The sequence below is a fragment of the Ovis aries genome, chromosome X (genome assembly GCF_016772045.2).
Source record: "Ovis aries strain OAR_USU_Benz2616 breed Rambouillet chromosome X, ARS-UI_Ramb_v3.0, whole genome shotgun sequence".
NCBI lineage: Eukaryota > Metazoa > Chordata > Mammalia > Artiodactyla > Bovidae > Ovis > Ovis aries.
In genome coordinates, this window is record NC_056080.1 from 16,895,911 (window position 1) to 16,915,661 (window position 19,751).

Genomic DNA, 19,751 nt, shown 5'->3' on the forward strand with positions numbered 1-19,751 from the left:
ACGTACCCGGTTGTTTCCAGTCTGGTCTTTATAGTAAATCCAGTTCAGGCTCTCATCGGTCCTGTACTGCACACTGTACTTGGTCATCCACTCATCGATGTCACAGCGCCCCTGGGTGAGGATCCCCGAAATCACCTTGACCTCCTTCAGATCTATCTGTAACCACTGGCTGCTGTCCTGGAACTTGGAGAGCCAAGCGCACCTGCGTGGACACAGCAAGTCACCAGGAGCCTTACCCCATGAGCACCTCCGAAGAGCTGGGAGGCACTGTCTTTTGAGGGGACACCAGCATCTGCAGAGCACCCACAAAGGTCAGGCAGCCTGGGCTGCAATCTGTTAAGCACCCGGAGGCTTGTCCTCAAGAAATGTCTGGCCTCTGATCTTTCTGTAGTTTCTCTCTCCCTGCACCTCCACCGCCCAAGAAAGAATTGCCAGATTCAAATAATTTGTCAAAGAAATGCCTTCAAGTGTAGCTAAAATCATCTTTGGGGTGTGGTTGAGCATGTTTTTCTTCAAAACATGCAAATACGTGCTCATTTCACCCACTAGCCCCCTTCCTTTTTCTTTCGTCTCTCCTGATGTTCTTTCTCCATAAGTTTTCTTTTTTCTCTTTAATTCCATCTCTTCATACCTTATCTGTGTCTCCTTCAGGTGCTGTCACTCATACCATGGTAGGCACGGAGCACAGAACATAAAACCAAGTGGCTCTGGAAGGCCTTCTCACAATTGTAAAGCAAACCAACCAATGAAGGAACTGATTTATTTTTTAGTTATATCCCTCATAATTTGTGGAAACCTATAGTTTCCCTTTATGGTATGTGTGTGCATGTGTGCACACATTGATTTAGCTTCTCAGGACTCTCAGCCCTTGGCTGCCTTCTCTTCTAATTCTGGACTTGCTCCTTGGGTGGCTCCTGACTTTTTAGGTACATCCCAGAGCTTTCCTAAATTTCAAATCCCAAAAGTCAATTGTCAGCTATTCAACTTCTCTGGATGCTATACAGCATCTCAAAACATCTGAATGCTACCCTTTCCTCTCTGTCACCTCAACCATCTAATCCATCTCTTGGCTCTATCTCCAAATGTTCCTCAAAGTCATTTCACTGCCACCACTCTAGCCCATGTCACCTTCAGTTCTTGCATGGACATCTGGCATAGCTTATTTAACTAGTCTCTCTGGATTCCTCTCCCCACCTCACCCCCAACCCATACTGCACATTAAACTGTTCTTCCCGTAAGAGCCAGAAATTTTTAATTGAAACATAAATCCGATTGTAATACTCCCCAACTTTAAATCTTTCTCTGGTAGAGTCTGCCGGTTGTCTCCCCATTTCCTCTACCCATCTTCCTTTAGTAATGGAACCCCTGAGTTTTCTGCAAACGAGTGGCCACTCAGCTAAGATCACATTTCCCAGTCTCCTTTGCAGCTGGATGGGACAATCTGGACAAATTCTGATCAATGAGATGTGAGCAGCAGTGGCCAGTAGGATTGTGTATATATCCTTAAAGGAAAAGTGTCTGCACTGTGCTCTTCTCTCCCTACTGACTAGACTGTGGATACGGCAGTGGAATCTAGAGCAGCAATCTTGGGCCCCAAGATGGAAACTTCATATTAAGGAGGAGAGAACAAGGTAGAATGAGTTTGGGTCCCTGATACCATCCAGCTGTCATAACAATTCTAGACTGCCTAATCACCTTCATGTTGATTAAGTCTCTGTATTTGGGGGCTTTTTGTTACAGCAGCACAAATCTGTATTCTAACTCATGCACATTCAGGGTTCTTCCAATATCCCTAAAATAAGGACCACAATCTTTACCATGACTTATAAGGCCCATACCATCTGACTGCTGCCTACCTCTCTGGCCTTATCTCACCATCTAGGCACTTGGGGGAATCTTCCCAACTCAGGGCCTTTGCATCTGCTGTGCCCTGTGCCTCTCTCCTACCTTCCCCCAACCTGGCCAACTGCAGTTCTCAGGGTAAAGATTTTTGCCTTAGAAAACCTTTCCTGGTGTTTCAAATCAAATAGGTCTTTCTTCATCTCCCCCGCAGTACTCCTCACACTTAGCAAATGGCCAGTTGTGTGACAGTGTGCTTAGAGTCTCCCCCTCTAAACTGAGTGCTTCTCAAAGGCCAGGAGCTCATCCACCTTGTTCACTGCTCTATCCATGGTCCTTGGCGCATGGAAGGCACTCAGTCAATATTTGTTAAATAAATAAATGCATTCTATGTCGTTCATTTATCACAGAGACATACTTTTTCAAATTACATGGAAAAAATAATCACCCAAGTTGCATGACCTGCTTACCCAAAGCCTTGACTGTTGAGCCGGGCCTTGTTGGCAGTCCAGGAAGAATACCAGCCCACGTACTGCTCCACGTTGGAGCAGGTGATCTGGTCTGGTGTAACCTCTCCTGACTCGAAACCCAGGGGCTTATGGTATGGGCATTCTGGGAAAGGAAAAACAAGGAACATTGAAACACTCAGCATGGCAAGACTCAACAAACATGACATGATTGAAATGACAAATCAGACCCTCTCGTGAGGTAGAAGATGTTTTCCTTTGTCAGCACTGTTCTCAGTGGATAGGACTGGGTCTTCATTCTCTTCACTGCTCTTGTGAGAAGAGAGTGAAGATGAAGTAAAGGGATTGTCATAGAGACTCACAACATTCATAAAAGCAGAGGGAAGTACCTCTTGGGTAGGGGGGAATTTTGAGAAATACTTCACATCCTCCACAAACTCAGAGACCTAAAAATTAAGAGATTTGTAGCAAAATATCATACTTAAATGCCATACTCTCTATTTTCCTTGTTAACACTGGTTAGCCATCCCACGTGATGACATCAGAGTCCCTAATTGTCCTCAGGCAGCATATGATGCCAATTATAGGAACAAAACAATGGTGAGAGGCAAGAAGGGCAATTATATATTAAGACTGACTTCCTACTTGTAAATTGCAGTTTTCTCACTAGTCTAATGAAATTCTAATGAAAAAAGGAGAGGGGAATGAAATGCGCCTAAGTGACTGTTGAATAGGAACGTTGGAAAGAAACTGCTTTTTCCAAATAAGACTAGACGAAGCTGGTGCTTATATATGAATTTTCTGCTGCTTCTCATGTATTTCCTCTGATATTTAGCATTGAGTTACCTGGTCAGAGACTGCCAATTGCCAACCCAGCATCTATTCTCCTTTTCTTTTTGACTAAAAAACGCTAATTTTGTTGGGTGCAGCAATGTAGCCAGCTGTATATGTGTGTATATATCTGTATTTCCCGGTCACCTTTGCAGTTAGAGTTGACCATATGACACAATTTCTGATCCATGAGATAGGAGAAGATATCTGTTGGTGATTGCCAATCAAATTTTGCTTGCCCCCTCTTTCTTCCTTGCCTAAAAGAAAGATCTGATGGCTGGTACAACAGTAGCCATCTTGCACCATGATGATAAAGCCAAGAGAACTGAAGAGACCTCAGCCTTGATATCCTTAAGCTATTTCTTACCCCTAGTTTTTTACCATGTGAGTCAAAGCAAAACTATTTCAATAAGCCACTATTTAGGGGGTCTCTTATTTATAACCAAACCCAGATTCTAGCTGAATTTATTTAGAAAACAAGCGATAAATTTAGGCAGATACATTCTCCTAGTTTTCCAGTTGTGAATGATAAACTTCAAGTAAGGCAGATCAAATTACTTTCTCACCATGTGTAAATGTGAGTTCAGATTAAAAAGCTGAGTGTATTTACTAAGGCATTGTCACCTTCAACAGTAAAATGAGTGCTTATGTCTTTGTAGCAGATAATTTTCAAACATCAGTAAAATTGAATGAGGCATATAAAAGCTTGAATGACATCCTGAGGCTCTGGAATGCCTGTAGGGATAGTCCTGCCCTGCCCCAGATGCTGAAGACAAAAGGACAGCTTCAGGCCTCTGGCCAAGGTGACTTAACTGCCTTGCTACCCAGTGTACCAAAGGAATAGGGCCAACTCCCACCAGTGGCTGCAGCTTAGTGGAGCTGGGGGTCCGAGGACAGCATTTGTAGTTTATCAAGTACTCAAAGCTTCGGGGGGCCTATTGATGTTGAGAGAATAGGAGTGCTTTCTGGGCCACTCTATCATGCCTTATGTGGTCAGATCATCAGAGGGGCTTGTTAAGAATGCCGGTTCCAGGATTCCACCCCCAGAGCCACCACATTTTTAATGAACACACTTTGAAAGCACACTTTGAAAACCTTGGTTTGCCAGGAAGGTGTTTTGTTGACTGGAGGATTCAGGGGGCCTGCTGTCTCTGGCCTTGGGGGTTCATCCACCTCCTCACCTCCCCCTCTGACCTGGAAGACGAGCCCAGCCACCAAAAGGAGGGACAAGGCCCCAGCATCAGAAAGCTAGGTTTCAGTTGGAAACCACTTAAATTCTAACCATGGATGTCCCTAGGGCCCCTCCATCCTGAACCTCCCTTTTCTTACTCTGGGGCCACCAGCTCAGAGGGGAGAGGCCGAGGGAAAGGAAAAGCCATGGCCACCTCTCCTGATTGCTTTATTCTTGCCATTTGGCTCTTTCTCTATTTTCCCCCTCACATCTCTTTTGCCATCTCTTCCCAATTAGCCCATCTAACAGTTAGTTATACTGCAGCAACCTGGCCAATGGCAATGTCCTTGGAGGCCTGTGAGGGCTTGTCCTGACATGGATCTTGCCCATACTCTCCAGGGCAGATGAACTCACCATCCCCATGGCTTCAGCTGGTGTCTGAAAGCCAAAGAGTGACTCCCAGGCCCCAAGCTCCATCCCACTGCCTCTTGGATATTTTCCAGGTGAACAGTTCCATCTGGGTGACCTAAAGATGCTTCACATTCATCTATCCAAAACTAAGCCCTTCAGCATCCAAGCCCCAAGCCTGCCCCTGTCCAGTGCTCCATGACTCCAGCCACCAATCTGCTAACCCAGAAACCCCAGTGTTTGGGCCCAACGCACCAAGTAGAGACTGTGATGGGTCTCAACCAGGACATCACCTGGGAAGTTAAGAAGTGCTGGTGTTCAGGCCATACCACCAGCAATTCTGCTGTCCTTACTCTGGGGCAGGACCTGGGCATGGGGTAAAGCTGCAGGTGATTTTAATGGGCAGCCAAGCTCAAGAATGCCACTTAGAGCCAGTTTGACATAGGATGGGATCCCACTCTCCCTTCAGTGAGCTTAGGCAAGCTGCTCAACCTCTGTGGGTCTGTTTCTTCATCTGTGAAATGGGTACAACAGTAGTTCCTGCCTCCATAAAGTTGATTTGGGATTGTTTAAAACAGTGTAGAGTGTAGAGCCTCTATTGCCTGGCCAAAAATAATCAGCTAGTGCTGGTGTAAATAGTGTGAATTTGTGAGAGTATATTAATGTCTTGAGTTGTATATGTTTGTTTTTATGGTGAAAACTCACCAGCGGAAATAATCTAGCACCTCTCTACCCCCGTCATCCTCCCTATATCCATCTGAGAAGGTCAGCTTCCTATTTCTAAAGGTTTGGACTCTCCTTGCCTCACAAAGGAGTAAGATGTTTATAAGTGCATGTATGTGATTTGAGACAGGAGAGGCCTGTTGACAGCCTAGCATCCCTCAGGCTCATGGATTCAGAAGGTCCAGGCCTCAGCAGGAATGAGGTGACTCTCCCAGATGAGGTGGCTGGAGGCTTTGGGCTCTGAGCCTTGCTGGGGCCTGGGGGGACTTGTGATAGGGGCCTGAGCACCTCTGAGGGAGTCTTGGGAAAATCCCCCAGAATTAAGCTTGGTTCAGAATGAGAAGGGCCACCAACAAGGTGTCTGCCCTCCTGTGAGGGCCAGTCAGGCAGAGAGCTGCCCCCAGTCAACCCTGGCAGGCCACCAAGGGGCAGGGGGCAGGGGAATGTAGTCCAAGGGGGAGGGACATGACCTTCAACAATCCTGTCTTTAGACTCCTCACAGCCCATGATAAAAGAGGACTCAAACCAGAGTTATCTAAAAATTGGAAAAATAGAAAATGTAACATTTCTCCTGCTCTTTGTGCCCTGGAGTGAAGGGCAGTCCACTCACATTCTTACTATTTTCCCTGGCTCCTCCTTTCCCCTTCACCTGGCCACCTCTTCTCATCCTTTGGCTCTCTTCCCACTTCCCCTGCGCACCCTGAGCCAGTAGGGACTCCAGATGCTGACTCCAGATGCTGCCTCCAGCTCTCATGGTCTGTCTAGCTCACCATTCTATCCTGAGCCGAGCAGAATGCCTGTGTGTGCTAGGCACTCAATAGAGATTGGTTGGATGGATGAATGGAGGGATAAACAAACTTCATCGCCTCATCTTGGGTGGCCACTGGGGATAAGCAGAGATAATGGCAGGAATAGGAAGCAGGGAGCTCAGGGAGGCAGTGGGAGTTGACTGGCCCAGAGAATTCCCCATTGGTCTCATCAAAAACTGTCAATGAGTCTAAACTAGTATTAAGCAACATAAACAATGCTGCTAGAGGAATTAAAGCGATCCACTTCACACACACACGGAATATGTCTGTCCCAAGCTTTCTGCTCAGTGGAGGTTACTATAAGCTATTAAGCCTGTTTGTGCACTCATTTTACTCTTAAGGAAAAACCTGCATCTTCTGTGGCACAAGTGTCTCTTGTGATCATTAGATGGGTAAAGGCATCATCATATGTACTGCTAACTCGGGCTATGCATGCTTAGCATACTAGCCTTTCTTACTCAGTGGATAATTTTTCCATGTGTAGACATATGAAAGGCAAACATGAAGAATATTAACATAAAGGAACACAAAGAGAGTTCAGGGCCATTTTTGACAAAAGACATGTGACTATTACTATGCACATGTGTAAGACTTGAATCTCTATGATGATATAGTGGAATACAGAATAATGTTTATAAAAGAATAAACTTGAATAGAATATGGAAATATAAAATCTAGGATATAAGTAAAGCATTGAGTCATTGGATGTCTTATACTTTGATACCTTCCCTACCTTATTCCCCCCCTCTCAGAGTGACGAGGTAATCTTGGCTCACCATTGAAAAAGACCTTTTACTACAAGAGCGTTAAACTGAGATTAGCAGGCCACAATGCAGCCAGCTGGTCACCTTCTGCTCTGTGGGTAGGGCCCCCTGGCAGTAACAGCCAGTGTGCACCTGCCAGCACCTCCTGGCAGCTCTGAATGACCCTCCTGTCCTGTGCTTTCTAGGCTCTCCTTCTGTCGTAAGGCGGGCTCTGGTGGAAGCACTCAATCTCAGGATCCAGAAAGACAAGGCCATGTTCTTGATGTTCCAATGAGGATCTGAGGCACTGCCGGGCAAGTGAATTCTGGAAAGTTGTGGCCAGTCCTCCTGTCCCGAATCATCTCTTTTGTGGAAAAGCCAATTTACATAAATGAGTCAACCATGTAACACTAAGATTGCATTTTTTTCTTTCCAGGGAATATCTGTATTGCTAAAATAAAAACAAAAACCCCAGTGGGGTGAGGAAAACACTTAAGCTAAAAGAATTTCTGATTTCAGAACTTCAAGTTCATGGCAGCTGTGTAGGGGAGAGAGCCTGAACCACCCAGGTCATCTTCATGTTCCTCAGACACACAGCCCTCCTCAGCTGCACAGTTGATGGGGGTCAGTGAAACTAATCCGTATAAATAATCTCTTCTCAATTTCTTCTTAGAAAGAGCTTCCTTGGACTGGAATTCCAGGAGGACTCCCGTCTCTAGTGAAGAGAACATTTGTTTCCACTAAAGGGTAAACTCCTTCAGGGTAGAGACAGAGGTTCATTTTTGTCTTCCCATCAGCATATCACAGGCACATGATGACAGAGGGTGGAATTGAATTCTAAACGGATTTATTAAGAAAAGTGCCTCAGTCTTGACTGCAGATCACCCCAGCACAGAAGGGCTGCAGGAGCTCAGTGGGATGTCCTTCCCAAGGGAGAAGCCCCTGAACTCATCAGCACTTAACTGCTTTCCTGGCTACCGGGCCCCTACTGTTTCCTTCCAGGAGACTTCCTTCAGAAACCAATTCCTACCCCTTTAGTAAATAGGAAAGCAGGCAGTAAAAGCCTTTGTAGATCCCCTTTCCCCACAACTTGCTATTTTAATGCAAATTTAATGAAATAATGCAGAGAAGCTCACATACTGCACACTAAACCTCTCTCCTGGAGCTATTATTAGGCGATTATGTAAAGTGAATGACACGGCAGGGCTCCAGCATAACCCTGGAAAGGGGTGGCAAGGACAGTTTCAGCAAAAGAGACTTGGAGCTGTGGTAAATACTGAGCCTGGCAAATGTTTGCTAGGCCACTTGAAAGTCGGAATGTGAGCTCTTAGGAGGCAGGAAGAAAAGGAGCTACAGTTTGCCAGGTCCAGGACAAGACACTTTAATGCTTCATCCATTTTATTCCTCAGAAATACTCCTTAGAGCAGGTTCCACACACTTTGGCCTTTGGGCTAAATGTGGCTTCATGCCTGTTTTTATAAATAAAGTTTTATTGGAGCACAGCCATGCTCATGTATTTACATACTGTCTATGGCTGCTTTCTATTTGAGGTGTCGAGGCCCTGCAGTGCTCAGAGCCACAAATAATTACCGCCAGGTCCTGTACAGACAAAGTTTTCTGGCCCCTACTTTAGAGGAAGGCATTCATATTAGTCAGCAGAGGCTGCAGAAAAAATTGTCACAGAAATTTCAAAGGCTTAACACAACAAACAGTGATTTTTCACTCAGGTGAGGTCAGCAGGAGGTTCTGCTACATTTAACCTCCCTGGCTCCCAGATGAAAGGAGAAACCACTTTATCCAGCAGGGAAATGGACCCCATTTCAGAAGAGACACAGCTCCCTTCAGCTAGAACTGCTCCTGTGAGGCCACCTGACTGTGAAGGGGCTGAGAATGTGAGGCACATGGTTGTTTGGTGAGCAGTAAGTGTCCGGGCATAGTAGTATCACCTCCATTTGACAGAGAAAGGCCAGAGCGGAGTCCCAGAGTTAAACAGTGATGCAGCCAAGACTCCAACCCTGGTATTTCTGGCTCAGAAGCCTGTGCTCTTCTCAAAATTGCTGCCTATCATTAGTTTATTTTCGGTAAATTCTGTCATCTGTTTCAGTGAAATTTAGGTCCCATCTTACCATCTCACAGAGGTCAAGTAGAGATCCAGCCAACTGTTCTGAACAATGATAATGATAGCAGTGCCATTTGTTGAAGCAGTGGCCATTGAAATTTACAGTTTAAAGGCCAACTGGTGAAAACCGGACTGTGGCATTCAGGGGATTTAATTCATCAAAGTTGAAAGAAAGAAGAGAAACAGGGTGTTCCCAAGGACACCCCAAGGATCTGGTGCCCCAAAGAGAGGAGACACTCACCCGGTATGCAGTCCAAGGGGGTGGAACCTGCAGACCACAGGGCATTGGCACCTCCTTGGCAATCACACTTGCATGCTTTGTGGTACCAGGGATCCTCACCCTCATCCTGTGGGAAATCAGGGGGCAGGAACTTCAGAAAAGCCATAGTCAAAGGCAACTGTGGTCAGAACTACTGGAAAAGCTTGCATTCACAAACCTCACTCATTTAGTTCCTATTGTCTAGGGCAGCTTTCACTCTACAGCAGTGCAACTGACTTATGAACCCAGTTTAACACACAGTCACCACTCATCTTTGAGTCTAAATAGACAAATGTTTGTCACTGTGGATGACCAGCTAAAAACTTCACAGACACACCTATGTAGAGAGCCGTGTCCACCCCATTGTAGTGATCTTCCAGTCAGGCTCCTCACATCTGCAGGGCCCTTCTGGGGATCCAGTTTTAAAAGGGACTGAATTCAAGATTCTGCCATCTGACATAAGACCTGGTTCACTTGCATTGTCTCATTTATCTGAATCAGTCTTGAACTTTGTCCAGATAAAACATGCTATTTCCACCACCAGAAAAAATATATGTTTAAAAATATATTTTTAAAGAAGTGATAATCCTATACATTGTTTTTGGCTATGAAAATGTTCAAAAACAGTATCCGTATGAATTCCAGCCTTCTTACTGTAACATACCTCAGTAGATGATAATCCCAGTGTGGCTGAGCAAAAGGACAAGAGAGGAAAAATCAAGTTAAAACAAGAAAGAAAAATTCAACAAATGACTCATTACACGGAAAAGCAAAGTGATAATAGTCACATAAAAAGTTAACAAGGCCCCTTCTGGAAGAAGTCAAAGTGAGTAAATATGTGCCTGGAAAAACATCCACAGAGGCTTAGAAACTAGGGACAGTAAAATAGAAAGACAAAGATGATGGTAATTATCTTGTTCATTATAGAATTTTGGAAAAATACATTAATGTTGCAAAGAGAAAAAAAGCACCTATATATGTATATATATATATATATATATATACACACGCATATACACACACACACACATATATATATATACCACCAAAGGTAACACTATTAACATTTTACTGTAAATTTCTTCTCTTTTCTTCCACATTTTAAGAACATATTTGAGAACCTATCTAAACAATGTTGTAAGTTTATGACATTCTTATTCCATTTAACATTGTCAGTGAGAGTTTTTCCCTTTACTTGTTAACTCCTTATCATTCATCATCATGGTTCCCAGTGTCTGCCCAATATGCTATTAAAGAGTTGATTCCTAGACCTCCTTGTGACATAGTTAGGTGATTTAGAATTAGGACATCATCTTTTTTAAAGTTTTTTAGCTTTGTTTATTATCTACAGGAAATATCAAACCATAATCAAAGTATAAATACCATATAAATGATGTGGAAAAATTGAAAATCTGCAAAATTTAACATAATACTAACATTTAACCTATCTCTATAGAAGTATGAATAAATAGAGTAAATACACAATTTAATAGGAGAAGAGCTTGTCTATGTTAGCATTCGCTGATTGCTTAAACCTGCACTGTCCGTTGCAGTAGTCACTAGTTGCATGTGGCTATTTGAATTTAAATTCATTAATAAAATTAAAAATTCAATTCCTCAGTCATACCAGCCAAATTTCAAGTGTTTGCTGGCCACATGTGATTTAGTGGCTCCTGTACTGGGCAGCGCAGATATATAACATTTCCATCATCACCCAAGGTTCCATTAGACAGTGCTAGTTTACTGCACCAAAGCTCCGTTTTCCATTTTCAACAAAACAAATTCCTTTATTTCCTTTCTGATTATAAAAGCAACACATACCTATAATAAAAATCTCAAAAAAACCCAAGTATAGGTAGTAGATATAAAAGTCCTTCCTTAACCACCTTCCTGTCTAAAAATTGAATCTGATGCCCACCAAAAACTTTCAGATTGTGAGTAAAGGAGTGGTCTCATCATTTTCATTAGAATTATAAAGCTAGGTTTTTTTCAAATTGTGCCTTTCTTTAATAATATGTATCCTTCCACACACCACTTTTTTGTGTTCACTGTGAGCCTGGCTCTGCCCCAGGGCCTGTGCTTTCTGAAATGGAAGCCTTGCTCTCTGCCCACAAGAGGCCTGAGGACCCAGGAGAAGACAGATCACTGGACTGCACACATGATGAGTCCCCTGCTGGGTTATGCATAGGCTGTAAGGGGAGTCGAGGGGGCATATCTTTTAGCCTAAGCAAATTCAGCACTACCTCTCAGCTATGGTCAACAAACTGCTGTCTCTCCTGGGCCTTATCCATTGATGACTCATTCCTAGAAGACTCCTTGGTCCACCTGCTATGGGCAGAATTGACCCTCTCAGGTAGCAGTGTAACACTAAGGAGTATCATCTTGTTAGGAGGGCAAACCCTGAGCTGGCAAAGGAAGTTGCCACGGGCTTCTTTTTTTTTTTAATTGGGGTATAGTTGATTTACAATGTTGTCTTAGTTTCTGCTATACAGATAAGTGAATCATTATACATATACATCTATCCACTTTTTTTTAAGATTATTTTTCCATATATACCATTGCAGAGTATTGAGTAGAGTTCCCTGTACAATATAATGTATGTTTTTGTTTGTCAGAGAACATATGTATGCATTTCTAGTGGGTAAATACTTGAGTGGAATTCCTGGGCTGTAGGGCACATATATGTCCAGACTTTGTACAAATTACTAAAGATTTTTTCAAAGAAATTAGACCAACTTATACCCCACCAGCAACATATAGGAATTCAGATTGCTTTATGACCTAGCCAGCACTTGGTTGGGTCCAGTTTTAGGTAGCAAGAGATAATTAATGGGAAGATATTCAATAAGCCAAACAAAACTATGTATTAATACTAGATTATTTGTACTAGCAGTATTTGTAAAACCCCAAACTGGAAACCCACATATGTCCATCAAGAGTAGAATGGATACACATGGTAGATTCATACAGTGGAACACTACTGCAATGAAAATGGATGACCTACAACTCCATGCCACAATATGACCACTGCTCACAAACAATGCTGAGTGGAAAGGCAGATGAAGTGGACATACTATATGAATCCATTTAAAATGTACAAAAGTCATCTATGCCACTAGACATTAAGGTCCTGGTTATACTTGGGGCAGGGAGTGGCAAGGAGGAAGCCCAGGGAGGGTATCTGGGAGGCTGATCAAGGTCTGTTACTTGATCCAAGCACTGGCTACTTAGGTGTGTTTAGTGGTAAAAATTCATTGAGCGTACATTTACTTATACTCTTCTGTATGTATATTATACTTTAGGAAAAAATTTTTTCAAACGCTGAACTCATTACATCCTTCCTCAGATTGTTCTGCTTTCTCTGTTTCTTATCCTACTGCATGGCGCCACTGTTCACCTACCACCCCATCCAGAAATCTGGGACTCCTAGTCACCTCTTTTTCCTAAACCCCCACATCCAGTGTCTATTACAGGCCATCTTTCCTCTCCACCCCCACTGCCATGTCCTATTTTAGGCCCCCACCTTCTCTCCCCTAAAGAGAGACCTTGCCTCATCCATCCTCTATGCTGTCAATGGGATAGAAGGCAAACCTGATTGTGTCACCTGCTCCAAATCCTTTGGTGGGTTCCCATTATCATGGCCCCGGTTTCACATCTGACATTAGTTGTATGACTGCATCCCTCCACTTTTCATCTCTAAAATGGGTATAATAATAATGTGTCCTTTAAGTTGCCATGATCTATCTCCTGCCTATCTCTGCGGATTTATTTTTTGCACTCTCTAATATTTGCAGTTCATCAAATGTGCCAGGCTGTTTCATGCCTGTATGCCTTGGTGCATGATTTCTTGGCCTCAAATGCCTTCCCCTCCCAACTTCTCTGCCTGCTTATCCCCTTCCCTATGAAGAGGACTTTTTCAGTCCCTCACATAGAACTCACCACTTGCTCTGGCCTTTGTGTCCTATGTCTTTCTTGTCCACAGGTTTATCTAAGCACCGGTACAGTTATTGAAATTGATAGAAAAGATAGCTCATAATGACTGGCCCGAAAGCGTTCATTCATTAATTTTCATTGAGCATCTACTATATTCCAGGCCCAACTTTAGGCACTGGGGATATAGCAGTAAACAAAGCAGAAAAAAACACCTGCCCTTCTAGAACTTAGGAGTCTAATGTGGGTGGGGGGAAGGTTAGGGGATAGAGAATGAATAAATAAAATATATAGTACGTAAAAGAATGGTGACTATTGTAGAGAAAAATAAAGCACAAAGATGCAGGGGGTGGGGGGAAGGGACTGGGAGTGGTACTTTGGGGCTTAGGGAAGGTTTCACTCAGAAGGTGATGTTGGAGCAAAGACCTGAGGGAGGTGAGATACCTGTGGACAGAGCCAATAGCATGTAAAAACCTCAGGTGGGTGGGTGCTTGGCGTGTTGTCTAGGGGAGAGATGATGGCACCTTGGACACAGGGTGGTAGCAGTGGAAGTGATGAGAAGCGGCTGGATTCTCACTGTCTTTGGAAGGTAGTGCCCACAGGGTTTGCTGACAAATGAAGTGGGTGTGAAATAAAGAGAGGAGAGGTTCAAGGCCTGAGTGCCTGGGAGGATAAAGCCACAATTTACTAGGGGAGGAGAAGGCTCTAGGGGGACAGGGATTTGGGCAGATGGGATAGAGACGTTCTGAGAGGCCTATGGGACTGTTAATACAGAAGGCACTCAGCTCCACCCCATCCTCAAGACCTGCTGGGTTGGCAGAAAGGCCCTGGGAGACCAAAGGTGAGGTGAGTCGGTCACTAACAGAGTGGCCCTAATAACCAGGTCAGATTGGCCTGGAAGCCGTGTCCTGTCACGGGAAGAGGGTCTACGCGGCTGCAACTGAGCAAACCCAGATTTCGGATGAAGCCCATAATGGTCACAGAGTTCAGGGCCTTTGCACTAGCTGGGTCCTCAGGTGCGCCCCCAGAGGGCTCTGAATTGCATTGTGCGGCAACAGACCAGAAGGCAAAAAGGAAAGGGCAGGGCGAGGAGGGGTTCTACCTGTGGAGAGGAAGAGACCCAAGAGGGAGGCCTGCTTGCAGAGCCACCATCTGTGTTCAATGAGATTGCTGCCTTTGTTTCCCTGCCTGGGCTCCTCTCCCCAGAACGTGTTTGTCTGTAGGCAGCCTTGGGTCCTAAGGCACCAGATCTTATGGAAATGAGCAGAGAGAGAAGGAACAACAAGCCTTTTACAGGAAAAGCTGTCACCAAGGGAGCAGCAACGCCGCTGCTGTCATCCCTGAAATGATTTAATCACCCCAAGCTGGCGAACAAAAGCAAAAAGCTTGTTTGGTGACAACTTCTTATAATACCAGAAAATAACACTGTTGGGATGAGAAAAACAGGTCAGCCTTTAAAGGAGAAAGGACAAGATTTCTATTACGTGGTTGCCTATTTTTCTCCCTACTCAGATCATCTTTGGGGTTTCTCCAGGTTACAGGTTTCCATCAGAGGGTCTGCCCCTCACCAGCCTTAGATTTTGGCAATACGAGAGCATTCTGCCCTTTTGCTCAAAGGGCCACTCCATAGGGAAACACTTGTTACCACAGCCAGACAATTCAAGCATGCCTATTTCTCAAAATGCAAACCCAGAAAGCAAAGTGTGCATTAGACACACTTAGGAAAGACTATTTCAGTTTGTTTGACTGGCTCTTACTAAATATGGAGTTTTCCTTCCCATGGAAACAGTGAAGCTGAAGAGAAAGGCATAAGATTATGAATGATAGAAGCTGTCTATAACTAGCTTCCAATCTACTTGAGAAACAAGAATAAGACGTAGCAGGCTGCAGTAATGTCCCTCTGGTGAAGAAGAAAGAAGGAAATTGCTTCTGGTATGAAAGTGTTACTATTTTAAGCGACAGACATATTCATGGGTAAATCTGTTATCTGTACATGCCTCAACACAGATGAATCTCAAAAACATATGCTAAGTGAAAGACAAGAGACCATATGTTGTATGATTCCATTTAAATGAAATGTACAGAAAAGGCAAATCTATAAGGAGAAAGTAAATCAGTGGTTGCCAGTGACTTGGGGGAGGGGGAAATGGGGAGTGAGCACTTAATGTCTACTGGTTTCTTTGCGGGATGATGAAAATGTTCTAAAGTTAGATTGTGTGCTCCACAAATCTGTAAATACACTAAAAACCATTGAATTGCACACTTTAAATGGGCGAATTTAATGGTATGTAAATTACATCTCAATAAAGCTGCTTTGAAAAAAAAATCTGCTATCTCTGATGCTCACACACCAGGAAGGACACACACTCACCTGTGAGATGAGGCTTAGTGATTTTTTTTTTGACTTATTTTTATATAATAGCCACGACCAAACAGTGGAACAATATACTTTAGTAAGATGGATGTTTTAAAAATCATCCTCAGCATTGAATCCAAAATGTATAATGGAAGATAAATAGAAGCCTGAGTTTATGGGTCCTTAAAGAGACACAGGTAGTGCTTTTACTATGATGGTATGTGTATTCCGAAATGACCCTTCATCCGATGCATAAGTGGAGTCAATCCATTTACCTTATTTCACGATAATAAGGAGCCACTGCAGCCATAGAACAGAAACAGCAGAGTAAATTAGACAAAGATCCTTTGTCTTCAGGCTCCCAGTTCTGTAGGATACAACTTTCCCCTGTGCAGCAGTCTTATTTCTCTCTCTGGAACTGTACGCTGATTAACTGCAGCAGTTGTATCCTGCTTTTTCTCTCCTGTCATACCCCCAGAGCTCAGGGTAGAGCACACCCAAGTTGCCAAGCCGAGTGTTGGGGCGGCTGCTTTCCTTTGATGCCTTGTGAGGGTGGAGGGCCAGGGTTATGTGTTAGGTGGATAAGCAATTTAAATGTCTCAAGCCTACCTGCTGGACCACATTCTATTCCACCAGGACAGATGCAATTTTCTGTTCTTTGTGGAAATTTTTGGAGCTCCCCAGCCAGGCACAAACATTGAAAAGCTATAGAACAAGAGAGTGCCCTGCTCTGTGCCTCCTGACAGTGTCTTTTATTACAGTTATCCCCTGACTGCGTGAATGTAACTGAAAAATGATAACCTTTTCTAGGGCTTATTCCCATTTAGGGGGTCACAGAACAAAGCTCTTAGAGTGGGCACAGTGAAAATAAGGATCTGCCTGGTGTGTCAAGTTCTTACACAATGTTTGGCCTATCGTACCAGAAACTCAGAAATGGATTCTTGAAATGACATCAATGGATTCTTGAATGACTCAGTGGATGAATGAATCTCAATGCCAATCACAAGTAAGAGGAATCTGAGGGTGAGCCCTGTGGATGTCTGAGAACCAAGAGTATTGGGAGCTGAGTCTTGAAAGGTTCTGTTTAGATTTTCTTGCTGAAAAAAGAGCAAGGAGTAAAGGGAAAACAACAAACCCCTCGTGCTAAGTTGCTCCAGTTGTGTCCAACTCTTATGCAACCCTATGGATTGTAGCCAGCTAGGAAGCCCTGATCCACAGGGCTTTGCAATTGCTATGCATATAAGTGAGAAGGAAGGACTCTCATTGCAGCTATTTCCCTTTGCTCAAGTGCCAAGCTCATCAGAGTTCAATTATAAGATAGTGAGGTTGCTAGAATTGCTTTTCCTCCTGGATGTAGAAAAAGCAAGAGAATTCCAGAAAAACATCTACTTCTGCTTCTTTGACTATGCTAAAGCCTTTGACTGTGTGGATCACAACAAACTGTGGAAAATTCTTAAAGAGATGGGAATACCAGACCACCTTACCTGCCTCCTGAGAAATTGGTATGTAGGTCAGGAAGCAACAGTTAGAAATGGACATGGAACAATGGACTGGTTCCAAATAGGGAAAGGAGTAAGTCAAGGCTGTATATTGTCACCCTGCTTATTTAACTTATATGCAGAGTACATCATGAGAAAATGCTGGCCTGGATGAAGCACAAGCTGGAATCAAGATTGCCAGGAGAAATGTCAATAACCTCAGATAGGCAGATGACACCACCCTTATGGCAGAAATCGAAGAGGAATTAAAAGCCTCTTGAAGAAGGTGGAAAAGGAGAGTGAAAAAGCTGGCTTAAAACTCAACATTCAAAAAACTAAGTTCATGGCATTGGGTTCCATCACTTCATAGCAAATATGGGGAGACAATGGAAACAGTGATGGACTTTATTTTCTTGGGCTCCAAAATCACTGCAGATGGTGACTGCAGCCATGAAATTAAAAGACGCTTGCTCCTTGGAAGAAAAGCAACGACAAACCTAGACAGCGTATTAAAAAGCAGAGACATTACCTTGCCAACAAAGGTCCATCTAGTCAAATCTATGGTTTTTATAGTAGTCATGTATGGATATGAGAGTTGGACCATGAAGAAGGCTGAGCTCTGAAGAATTGATACTTTCAAATTGTGGTGGTGGAGAAGACTCTTGAGAGTCCCTTGGACTGCAAGGAGATCAAACCAGTCAATTCTAAAGGAAATCAACCCTGAATATTCATTGGAAGGACTGATGCTGAAGCTGAAGCTCCAGTACTTTGGCCACTTGATGCGAAGAAACAACTGATTGGAAAAGACCCTGATGCTGGGAAAGATTGAAGGCAGGAGGAGAAGGGGACAATAGAGGACGAGATGGTTGGATGGCATCACTGACTCAAAGGACATGAGTTTGGGCAAACTCAAGAGATAGTGAAGCCTAGCATGCTGCAGTCCATGGGGGTGGGGGGCAAAGAGTCAGACACGACTGAGCAACAAGTGGGTATAGGTGCCTCCACTTGGATGTAGGCTAAAATCCTTGCTTTGTGAGAGACCTCAGATCACAAGATTGCTAGAAATTGCTCCTTGTATGTAGGCAAAAACACTCACTCTGCCAGAACCCAGGGCTATTCAGATCTTCAGTCTAATGCTCTCCCAACTGAGCTATTCCCTCTCAACATAGCTTAGGAAAGAGTTTCTTGGAGAACAATTCCAATCCCTGGTGACTCAGATAGTAAAGAATGTGCCCACAATGCTGGAGACCTGGGTTTCATCCCCGGGTCAGGAAGACCCTCAGGAGAGAAGGGAATGGCAACCCACTCCAGTATTCTTGCCTGGAGAATACCATGGACAGAGGGAGCCTGGAGGACTATGGTCCAAGGAGTCACAGAGTCAGACACGACTGAGTGACTAACACTTTCTTTCACTGGATGTAGGACTTCTCCTGGATGTAAACTAAAATACCTGCTCTTCGAGAGAGCTCAGATCACAAGGTGGATCACAATAAACTGGAAAATTCTGAAAGAGATGGGAATACCAGACAACCTGACCTGCCTCTTGAGAAATCTGTATGCAGGTCAGGAAGCAACAGTTAGAACTGGACATGGAACAACAGACTGGTTCCAAATAGGAAAAGGAGTACATCAAGGCTATATATTGTCACCCTGCTTATTTAACCTATATGCAGAGTACATCATGAGAAACGCTGGGCTGGAAAAAACACAAGCTGGAATCAAGATTGCCAGGAGAAATATCAATAACCTCAGATATGCAGATGACATCACCCTTATGGCAGACAGTGAAGAAGAACTAAAAAAGCCTCTTGATGAAAGTGAAAGTGGAGAGTGAAAAAGTTGGCTTAAAGCTCAACATTCAGAAAACGAAGATCATGGCATCCGGTCCCATCACTTCATTGGAAATAGATGGGGAAACAGTGGAAACAGTGTCAGACTTTGTTTTTGGGGGCTCCAAAATCACTGCAGATGGTGATTGCAGCCATGAAATTAAAAGACGCTTACTCTTTGGAAGAAAAGTTATGACCAACCTAGATAGCATATTAAAAAGCAGAGACATTACTTTGCCAACGAAGGTCCGTCTAGTCAAGGCTATGGATTTTCCAGTGGTCATGTATGGATGTGAGAGTTGGACTGTGAAGAAGGCTGCTGCTGCTGCTGCTGCTGCTGCTGCTGCTAAGTCGCTTCAGTTATGTCCAACTCTGTGCGACCCCAGAGACGGCAGCCCACTAGGCTCCCCCATCCCTGGGATTCTCCAGGCAACAACACTGGAGTGGGTTGCCATTTCCTTCTCCAGTGCATGAAAGTGAAAAGTGAAAGTGAAGTCGCTCAGTTGTGTCCAACTCCTAGCGACCCCATGGACTGGAGCCTACCAGGTTCCTCTGTCCATGGGGTTTTCCAGGCAAGAGTACTGGAGTGGGTTGCCTTTGCCTTCTCCGGTGAAAAAGGCTGAGCACCGAATAATTGATGCTTTTGAGCTGTGGTGTTGGAGAAGACTCTTGAGAGTCCCTTGGACGGCAAGGAGATCCAACCAGTCCATTCTGAAGGAGATCGGCCCTGGGTGTTCTTTGGAAGGAATGATGCTAAAGCTGAAACTCCAGTACTTTGGCCACCTCATG

At 44.0% G+C, this 19,751-nt stretch overlaps 1 protein-coding gene and 1 long non-coding RNA gene across 3 annotated transcripts in view; one reads left to right on the plus strand and one right to left on the minus strand.

The window, feature by feature from the left end:
• RS1 (retinoschisin 1) overlaps window positions 1–19,751 on the minus strand; it is a 44,343-nt gene that overhangs the window by 6,387 nt on the left and 18,205 nt on the right. The window contains exons 2-5 of one of the 2 annotated variants that reach the window (XM_060407648.1): window positions 10,034–10,059; window positions 9,352–9,457; window positions 2,310–2,451; window positions 7–202 (exon numbers count right to left, since the gene is read on the minus strand). In XM_060407648.1, coding sequence (XP_060263631.1) covers window positions 7–202; window positions 2,310–2,451; window positions 9,352–9,457; window positions 10,034–10,059 — 470 coding nt within the window. The remainder of the gene's footprint in view (window positions 1–6; window positions 203–2,309; window positions 2,452–9,351; window positions 9,458–10,033; window positions 10,060–19,751) is intronic. The other variant, XM_060407649.1, reaches the window with a different exon arrangement.
• On the plus strand, window positions 133–7,405 carry LOC132658780 (uncharacterized). The gene is made up of 2 exons (XR_009598795.1): window positions 133–311; window positions 7,198–7,405. It is a non-coding gene; the product is annotated as an uncharacterized LOC132658780 (long non-coding RNA).